This window comes from Charadrius vociferus, unplaced genomic scaffold (assembly GCF_000708025.1).
Source record: "Charadrius vociferus isolate BGI_N301 unplaced genomic scaffold, ASM70802v2 scaffold1039, whole genome shotgun sequence".
Taxonomy (NCBI): Eukaryota; Metazoa; Chordata; class Aves; order Charadriiformes; family Charadriidae; genus Charadrius; species Charadrius vociferus.
This window is the reverse complement of record NW_009650167.1, coordinates 1-10,606: the sequence shown is the minus strand read 5'-3', so window position 1 is coordinate 10,606 and position 10,606 is coordinate 1. Positions and strand designations below refer to the sequence as shown.

General features: G+C 45.9%; 1 protein-coding gene across 1 annotated transcript in view; it reads right to left on the bottom strand.

Annotated features, from left to right (window-relative positions):
- The window catches only part of LOC104292998 (phosphatidylserine synthase 2-like), a gene marked incomplete at its 5' end in the record, with an annotated part of 11,346 nt that extends 1,157 nt beyond the window's left edge, over positions 1-10,189 (bottom strand). Inside the window, 5 exon segments of the mRNA XM_009892434.1 lie at positions 6-92; positions 5,174-5,319; positions 7,641-7,755; positions 8,484-8,602; positions 10,053-10,189. Coding sequence (XP_009890736.1) covers positions 6-92; positions 5,174-5,319; positions 7,641-7,755; positions 8,484-8,602; positions 10,053-10,189 — 604 coding nt within the window.
- Between the last annotated feature and the right edge of the window lie 417 nt (positions 10,190-10,606).

The following is a 10,606-nucleotide window of genomic DNA, read 5'->3' as shown; positions in this document are numbered from 1 at the left end:
TGTAGGGATCATACTTCACGACGATCAGAAACTCCGTGGCAGTAATAGCAGCGACCAGCCATGCCTGCTGACCCAGTTTCTTATGGAACTTCCTGCAAAATAGATGCACAGAGGAGACAAAGCTGTTGCTATGAAATTAAGCATTCAGAGAAACAGTCATAGACAGACAGCTGGGGTAAGAATTTCATTCAGCTTTGCACAATTCTAAAAGTCGGGTTCGGATTGCACACGTACGAAGCCTATGCGGGCTGACTACTTTCATGTTGGTGTTACTTGAGTTTCCTCTCAGAGGCTCTGAAAACACACGAGAAGTTAAACTTCATCATCAGGTGATGCAAGGAAGTATCCTCCTTTCCAGGGTATTGGGAAATGCACATAAAGCAATCACCTGACCAGCTGGGGATCAGCTGAGGTTCGGTAGGGTATGAAGTAGGAGCTCTACACCTACATTTCCTCTGCGAGTGTCGCGTCACACTGCTGGAAACATATTTAACCCCTGTGTAACTGCATTCTGAAACTTACTCCCTTCCCAAAGAGGTACACAGTGAGCTGTCACTAAGGATCTCTGAACGCATTTCAAAAGAAGAAAGCTTAATAACAACCAGGCAAGACGCTGGAAGACACAAGGACAGCATTGCACTTCTGCGACAACACAGCCCTGGGGCAAATCCATGACTAATAATCCCCAGGGTTTGTTTTCAAGCAGTACCAGGCAAGTCAACGAGAAGCTGCAGTGCTATGTACTCATCCATCAGTAAGGCCAGAAATCAAACCGCAGCAGAATCAAGATGTCTATCCAGAGGCTCTACTCGCAGAAGGAGAGATTGGGAACATACCACCTTTGGGGTCACCTATTCCTGAAACACACAGACCCCGAGCGCCTACGAGGCCGCCTTTCAGGAAACGTCACTGCCCTCGCAGGGACCTGCCCGTTGCTAGAAACCTGGGGCAGCCACTCCATCTAAACCGCTTCTTGACCTTGTCTGTCCCTGTCCTTTCAGACTTGACATTTTTACAGCTTACTGACCTGACGAACCCAACGATTCACACGTCAAGAATCAAACGGGGTTCTGTTTGGGCAGCGGCACAAGCCCCTTTGTATGCACTGGATTGCACCAAAATCCTGCCCCCCGCAGCACCGCTGGCGCACACACACGTGCTATTCACCAGCACGTACATCACTTCCCAGATTAATTTTCCTTCTTCCATCACCCATCTTGTGTCTAAAATGGGGGTTTAGTCCCATTAGAGGAAGGAAAGCTACTAGAAGTCATATGTAGTTTTTTCTCTCCTTTTTTCCAAAGGCATGATTTAATTAAGTGTTTCCTGAAACATTTCCTTCCTTGATCTGAATCAAGGAAGACTGAACTTGAGGAAAGCAATACCCTCAACCACCATAATAATCGCCAACCGTTTCACGAGCAAGCACACAACTAACTTTTCTCAACGGCCTTTGGAGGGTATCTTCTACTCAAAAAACCACACAAAGCAGCACTTTGGTGCACCTTCCTGTCAGCCCTAAACCTACTACCTTAACTGATTATCGTGTCTCTGAAGATGCCCGAGACAAACCACGCAAACAGAAGCGCCACCAACTAAACTGAAAGGTGGCTGTTTTGCCTTCTTATACCTTATTCTGCCTTTGTTCTACACGTCTCTGCTTTAACCAGAGGGAACCCCGGTTGTGCAGAGGGCCTTGCACCCGCACTTAACCACAGCGCGTTCCGAAGCACATTGCCCCACCAGGTCCCTTCTCTCCCGCCCAGTCTACTGCGTTACGCCATTCCTACCACAGCCTAAGGTGTGAAGTGAACACATCCAGGAAGAATTCGGTGTGAAGCGGCAGAACTACTGGGGCAGGATGGAGGAGGTGGGGAGCAAAGGGATACAACAAACCTACCGAGGGCTGGAGAGAGGGCTGGAGATGTTCAGCTGACCTCTGCAGTACTGCCAGGGCATCGCAGCAACGGGCAGCTCTAGCCCGGTCCGCGCCTGCTGCGACACACAGCCTCTTGTCTGGCTGAGGCACCGACTTAGTGAACGCTGGGATATTCCGCAGGCACGGAAGCTCTTAGGGCTCTATTTTCTTGCCGGTTTCGCCACGCAGTGGATGAAAGAGAAGCCACCTTACAAATCCCTGATTAGGATTTCCTTGGAGAGCGGCTGTTCCGCTAACGCTTCCCTCTGCTAGCAGAGAGACAAGCCTGCCCGCCGCCTCCAGCTGGTACGCTGCCCGCTTCGCACGCTGCGGCACGGGCCCCAGGCACCTCCGACAGTGCCGGGGCAGAGGGAGTCGCGGCCGCACGTTCGCTCCCAGTTTCTCTTCCCCTCTTCCCACTGGAGACCAGCAGCTGCGCTGGGGAGAGCGCCCTCCCTTCAGCAGGCGCTTTCCTGTCGCTCAGACGCAGCTGCTCCGCGGCATGCCCCGGGGTTCTATCTGGGAAGGGATCTAAGCACGGAGAGCAAACAGAGCTTCTCTTCCCTCTCCTGAACCCAGGGCAGTCGTTGCAAGTCAAGCACGCGAAACACACAGTTTATTAAACATGAGGCCCGAGAGTCGTATTTGACACCAATGCATAAGTTCAAGCTACAATAAAATCGTCCAAATACACTGGAAAAAATACGACGCAGTGAATTAAGTGGAGGTTATTGCTGATGCAGATGGGATGAGTGCATTTTCAAAAGTATCCTGCCTCGACCAACTCAGATGAAAGGACTTCAGAAACTGCTCCAGGTGGTTCATCTGGTCTGACAGATGAAATGGGCAGAAACTAGCCTTAACACACGCGTAGGGAGAAAAAACGAAGCAGCAAATCTCTCGCTGTGAACGCCAGCCGTTCAGATGACTAGGTCAGCTTTCTGCTTTGCTGATCTGCTTCCTCATTTGCCACCGTTTTCTTTCACTAGCTTATGACAGCACACGGAGAAAAGAATTAAAGGCAACCCTAGCAAAAGAGCTGTGCAGAACCTAAAGCTGCTGAGGAAGAGAGCTGGTTTCCCGCCCTTCTACTCATGAAAGATTTTAAAGAAAAGTCCATTGTTCGCTTGATGAATGCGATGAAAATTGATGGCCTCAATGCAGACTCCTGGCAAGAGACTCGAAGACTAGAAAACAGGAAGATATAACAAGTTCAAATGCCACAGACTTGCATCAAGGTGTTTTGGTCAGGAACATTTCACACAGCCAGTCCTCGAGAACTCCGAGGCAGCACATTGATCACAACAGAAGCGTGGTACGTAAGAGCTGGAGAACAGCTTCAAGAACCCCCTCTCTTCTTGGACTATTTCGATTCTAGATTCTTTATCATCACCACGCTTAGATCAAGCTCCTGAAAGGAAAGCCCTAGGACTGTCTGCAGATACTAAGAATCCTGAAGGAGAAAGAGAGTCGTCTTATTTGAACTTCACTACTTCCTAGACTCCACATTGCAAGGTTCGCTAAAGAGACCTAATCCGTTTATCTCAGACAATCCCGTCACTACTAGACAAGGCAACGAGCCATGTTTCTGACAAGGAAGGTCAATGGAATATTCCAACCTTTATCCATTAAGAAGCTGAGCGAGTTTCCACAAAGAAAAGGTCAGGAAGGTTTCTCGTGTGCTGTTAGCTGGGAGCCTCTGGTGCAGCCTGCTCTTCCCCAGCAGCTTCTCCCTACAACACAACCGGAAGAATCCAAAACGATTCCTCGGTTCAAAATGATATGCAAGCGGAAATACAGCCAATTAAGGCGGTAAAACGGGGGTAGATATCTCTGCTTGGATGACCTGAAACACACGAAGGACCAGAAGTCCAGCTGCAAAAACCTTTGCGGAGAAGACATCAGTAAGACCAGATGCGAGGCTCTGCCACTTCGCATGCACTGTCTGACGAGGTCCGCTCTGTGGTGCGTCAAGCAGAGCCACGACCCTCAGAAGTGAGAGGACTAGTCACCTTACCCACCAAGAGAGACAGAGCAGCCGGTGGTGGTGGCAGTGATGAAGACGTGCAGTTCAGGATGAGAGTCTCTGCTTGCTGGATGAACTTCTCCAGCTCGCTGACAGAATGGCAACGAACTGAATCAGCAATGAGGCACCGGTGACTGATGATTCTCCTAAATTTCAGTGTTATGCCATGTGGTTGAACAGAGGGCAAAGGAGTTTTTCCAACCCAAACACGAGGACCATAAGACTGTGAATGGTGCTGAGGAGAGGAGCTCACCAGTGACAGGCAGAGACCTCTTCTTACCTTTGAGCTGGAGGCACGTCCCAAACCAGCAGGTCCGACACCAAAGGCAGGGGCAGCCTGCCACTGCTGAATGTCCTGAAATCCGACTAAGCAATGTGGGTTGACCCTTCTTCCCAGTCTAGGAGTCAGAGCCTTGCAAGGGAAACTGATCTTCATAGGATGTTGGAACCCTAAATTCTGAACACAGACACTCTTTGCGTTGGTCAGCGACAGACAATGAACATCCCCTTGAAGCCGGGCGTTGTCTTAGACTTAAGATGTGGGCTCAGGCAATTTGTGACGTTACTACTAAAACTTAAAAGAAAACGTGATTTTGAGAACAAAGCTTTCTCAGGCCTTACATGGTCTGCATGTAACAAAAGCAGCAAGGACAGATACGATGCTTAAGTAGGAACAGTCTGAAAGTACATGCGCTGCTGTGTATGGAAGCACTTCACCTTCGCTTTGCTATAAAGGGTCCTCTGATCTGCAAGAGGATGCCACGAGAGCGCCAGAGGACCAGGGACCAGTTGGAAGACAGCTCAAGAAAAGAAGCGCCCTTAAGAAACATTTGTTTGTTTGTTTGGGCCCTGTTGTCCTTAGAAGGTACATCTAAGGACTGTAGCCCCTGGCTACCAATATGAAAGTGGAGTTCAGCACTCCTCTGCCAACAAGCCGGTGGCACTCCAACTAATTTGCCCGTTACATTGTCAAAAGAGCGATTATTTATTAAAAACTGAGGTCAAAACCAGTGCACACAGAATGCCCCTAACAACAGCTGTTCTCTAACCGGACGTAGTCACAATTTTACCGCCAAAGCAAAAGAACACAAAGCAGACGCTTTGGGATTAGGGCTTTTTGTCCCCGACAAGCTAACTATTGCCCCGAGATGGATGCCAACAAGCTGCAGCAAATTCCAAATAAAGCAAGTAAAGCTTGACATGGTATATACACACGAGGACTGGCTTACGGGTCGTCCATGAAGTCGTAGATCTCCCTCATAGCCACACCTCCCACATTGACAAAAAAGACAAGTCGTAACAGGACCAAGTAGTGTTCTGGTGGCATCCAAAGGACAAACTTCAAGTAAAATGTGTTCAGCTCTGCCAATAAAAACTGAGAAAAAGGACATTTTAATTACATTCAGAAGACTTCACTGAACGAAGCCTGGAACCTCCCCCTCTCCCCGCGTGACTCCCCCCCACTTCTCTAACGCCACAGAGACCTACTCAGTATTGCTGAACGCACCATCACCAGTCGCAGTAATGACCGAGACCAGTTGGGTTTTCAAAAGGTTTCTGTGTGTTGGAAAAGGTATTAAGCACACACAACAGAGACCTGGACAAGCGCTGCCTCCAATTCCGAACATGTTTGCTGGGAGTTTGAAGCACCTGGCACCCGGCAGAACTACTGATAACAAAGCCTAAAAGCAACAACTTGTCGTTCCACTGTAATTAATATCTGACTGAGGGAACCCCAAAATAACAAGAGGCATAAACAGTACATCCTGGGGGTTTATTTGCTTTTTTGGGGGGTGGGGTAGGGGGGGTGTGTGTTTGCTTTTGGTTTTGGTTTTTTTTTTTGTTTGGTTTGTTGTTTGGTTGGGGTTTTTTTGTGGTGTTGTTTTTTTGTTGTTTTAGGTTTGGGTTTTTTTTTTAAAGACAGTTACACAAGTGTCACTGCCAAAGCCAACTTAGGAGAACTGGTTATACATTTATAGCAAAATGTTCTCAAGTGAGCTGCCCTGGCAGCACGACTAAGTGAGCAAGCAGACACAAGATTCTCACTTAAAAAAAAATAAAATAAATATAACAAAGAGCATTAAGCATTGTTTAATCCAAAAGAGTGAGCTGATACCTGAAGCTGCTTAAACTGTCAGCAGAAGCTAGGCTTTGCCAAAGAAACATTATTATACCACAGACTAGTGTAAATTCCATGGAATCTCTCTAGTTGCACAATCTGCTCCAGCACCTAACACCCAAATTCTTCAGGGTGCAGAAAGCTGGGAGTACCACGCAGCAACCATTCGGAGAATCGTGCATTTTATTTATGCAGACGCATCTACTTTACTTCTCCCATACACTACGGGAACCTCAAGCGAGCCTGTTGTGCTATGTGAACTTGGCAAAAGTTGTATGTAGCAGAAATCGGGTGATGCGAACTCGTGTTCAACTGACTGAGATTGCGAACTGCCTGGCACTGGCTGCTGGCGCTGCTGCCCGCTGCTTGCTCACGTACAGCCGGCACCTCGGTCCTCAAGCACACTCAGGTCTGCAACTTGACATCAGCGTAAAACGCGGTGGTGTTATGAGAGGGGGGTGGTGGCGGCGGCAGATTGCCAAGCTGACTGATGTGTCCCACTCAGCAAACCGTCATAGGGAACTTCGCTGGACAGACCCCAGATTAAACCGCCACCACATTTCACATTCCACATATTTCAAGATGCTTAAAGGTGTGCTGTTCTAGCAACCGTTAAAAAAAAGAAAATACAGTTACAGTGCTGCAGCAGTAATACAGAAACTGGCTAGCGCCCATTGTCTCTGCAATCACTAGAAGTGTCGCAAGGCTTTTTTTAGTTAAACTTCACAGTTGGTGAATTGAAATAAGTTTGAGTTGCTCCAAAGACATCCCATGGATAGCACAAAGGCCAAAGTCCCCCAGCTGACAAGAGGCAGGAGTGAGGAAAAAGCACTTACGCTGCCAAGTTTATCCTCCCTATCAGCGTCACGTGTGCGATCCCTGTGACTGCGACAGGGAGGTTGGGAATTGAAGAGGGTGCGCTCCCATAACACAATTCAGCCCCTCGATGGCTAGATGAAGGAGGCAGACTGGCAGTTTGTGACTGCTGGAGAAGCCAGCTTTCTCTTTTCTCTAAATGGGGCGGCCACTTCACCTGAACTGGTCAAGCTGGATTCTGTTAACACCATCTTCTGATACAGGTTCAGTGAAACGTAAGAAAAATATAATCTAGGATAACTGAATTATTTAAGCCTGTACGAAAACACTATCTGAGGCAAAACTGTGCGCTTCAGGAGCCGTGCTGCCCAGAGCCTGAGGCTCTGGTTACAGCTGTGATGTGATACGTATCTGCTTAGGACTGAGAGAAATAAGCCACTTGCATCCAAAGCCAATGCTTTTGGTAGCGGCAGGTACTTGCCGCATCACATGTAGATCATTGTTTATATTGCTCACATTCCCAATCAACACTGTTCAGCAAGAGGGAACAAATAGTTACGCAGTGAATCTGCAAATGGTACCAGAGACGTGGAAACAGACATCTTTTCTGCAGGATTCAGAAGTGATCGCTTCCAGCCTCCGCTACAGAAACATCACCAGGTCAGAGTTCCAGCCGAAGTTACCGTTTTTACAGTTGCTTGAGTGGTACGAAACATTAAATCAAACCACAGAGAAAAGACAAGACAGAGAAGTTTCCTTACTACAAAGATTATGCCACAGACTGCTAGCCATCTGCGTAAGCTGGACGCTGGCTTCCACTCAAATTTGACCCAGCTATACGGGGTGAACTGGAAGACAATTCTCTTCATTTTACCTCTGAAAAAAAGAGCAGAACGCATTCTTGCAATACTAAGAAACAGCACATAAGAGACATCTACTATCACTTCCACTTGAGACAGCAATTTACATATGCAAAATGCCTCCATTTACTCCTTTAAAATTACTACTTAACGAGATTAACATTCTAAGTTAGAGAAGCCTGTTATTTGGACTATCATTTTAAACTTTAGTATACTGCAGCCATTGTAGTAAGCAGTTCCTCAGCTCTGCTTTGCTCAGCTCATTACAGGAAAGGACAGTTCATTACTGGTACAAGACTACAAGGGATTTATTAAATTTTAAGTTTCTGTGTCCCAATTACTATGAAGTTCTGATTACTAGGCAATGCACTATTTGCACAAGGACCAAACAGATCCTTGGTGTGAATGAAAGAGTACGATCCTGACTTAGATTCCTGCCTCTCCTTTACCCATTTCATTAAATAAGCTCATTTCCAGAAGATGCCCTCGTTCCTAGACATCGGGTGATGCTCATAACAGACAGGTATATTTTCAACAATCTCTTTTGCGAGTTAAATAAAACTCTCATAAGCAAGGTTCCCTGCAGTAATAAGTTACTAGATATTTGAGTCACCTAAACACGCATGAACTCTGTAATTCGCATTAACCCTAACAGAACCACCCTTCAACAACCAAGATGGTTAACAAAGGCCCCAACTCTGCGCTGTCCTACTGCTTGTGGAGTTACCTTCTACCCCAACTTACTTGTATGTAGGAATGTTCCAAAGTCCTTGCCATTTGTACGTTTTCAAAGAAAGCCAAGAGAGGGTCTTCATCCCACAGTAAATTCCTAATCCATTACATAAGATCACATCCATTATCCACTGAAAGGAGAAAGACACAGTGATGCTGTACAAGAAACGCTGAAGCTCGTAAAAGGGAAGATACTACAGGTACACATACACGCAGCCGTAGTCTGTCACAGGGACTGCACACCCCCAGAGAAGAGAGGTGCACGAACTGTCAGGAGACAGACTCTCGCCTGCCCGAGCCTACTCAGACAAAGGAAAAGTGTTCTACAGGCGATGGCTGTAGTTTCTCTTCCGCTGCACTCCTCGTGTTACAGAGCAGCCCTCCTCCCACTTACTATCCGCTCAACTCCACGCTGGTAAGTGAGAACTTTAAAAAACACGCCAAAAAAAGTATCTGCACTTGTTCCTATGGACTGGATTTTACTGTGCCCAATCGCTTAACACACTCTTTAAGCTTCAGGCTGCCTCCTAAAGAAACAACTTATCTCCAGGCTCGAGATGTAAAATTAAACAAGTAGTTTCTCCCCATGCTCTGTCTTATTGCCAAGCGTCAATTCTGGAGATGGAGCTCTTGAGCTGAAAAAAACCTTGTCTGTCCTCCACGTTCAAAGCAGCAGAGCAGAGTGGTAATTTCATAAGCTTTTTTGAAGGCAAAATAGCTTCACGTCTTTACACACAATGCTTTTACTTTTATAAATACAACCATGTAGCAAATCATTACAAGCTTGGAAAAGAGCTTGTACTGCAAGAATAAAACCAAACCAAAATAACCCAAGAACCATAGCCGTGTGCCCTGAATGTAGCTCTGGTAACCAAGTTACATTTCATAGGAAAATTAAAAAAAAAAAAAAAAAGTGTGCCACTTTACGGAATAGAGCGTGTTTTTTCCACAGAGAAACTAGATCACAGTAGTCCCTCCGGCTTGAAAAAATACACACAAGCAGTATTTTAGGACAAGAATGATTACAGACTATCACGTGCAAAGAACACACAGCTTTTCAGCAAAGCCAAACTTTTCACTTTTAAAAGCTTTTTATAAACCCCACCAGAAATTCTAAACCCAGTACTATTTACTGTTTTCAGAAAACAGGGAAGATAGATTTGGAGAGAAGGAAGAGCTGGACACAAGTTGCACTGAGCCTCTTTGTTTGGGTTTTTTAACAGGCATGAAAAATCACCATCTGAAACTTTATACACAAATTTTTTACCTTTCTCTTCATTTCAGGTTTTATGGTTTGTACCATCACCAAATATTTGAAAATGATCGGGTAAAGTTTCAGATACTTTCTCTGTTATGCAATGAGCCAAACCAAATATTTAACCAGGTGCAATAGTTTGAAAACCCACAAAATTATACAAACTCGACCAGGAGAAGCACCAAAGCCCCTGAGCTGCAGTAGTTACACAGACATCTCTGGCCACATGCACGTGATGTAATTTAGTTCTCACCGCTTCCTAACCCCTCCCTGTAAAATACATACTTCCATTTAGACAAATACATCATCAACTACGCAGTACATACGTGATCCCACCAACATTCACTGAAGTTTGGAAGCTGGTGTTCCAGGCTGTACTCCAGGAACTCAAACATTACACTGATGATCATACACATCCACCAGTCTCGAATCATCAAAGTCTATATAAAGGGAGAAAAAAAGTCTTTCAAATATCCACAACAGTTGAACAACACACCAAAACCATTACAAAAATGAACACTTGCACACCAAGTCGGGGGGAAACAGACTTCACCTACGCTAATGCCCTCCAGAAATCTAAATAAAGGAGAACTCAATAAATACTGTAGAGACGCTGCTCAGATTTACAGTTTTGCAATGGTGTATGGAAAAATTACTATGTTTTTTACCTAATTTCAAAACTGATCACTTCAGGAATATGAGATTAAGCCTTATGGCCTCTGAACAGAGAGGACACACATGGCGTGCGTTGTTTCCTGGTTATTTCCACAGTTGAATAACTTGTCTCCAGTCCCCAGAAACGGATCAGGAAACTCATGACAATCTTATTTTTTATCATGGGATAGTCTAGTAACGCCAAAACAAGGGAAGAGATTTGCAG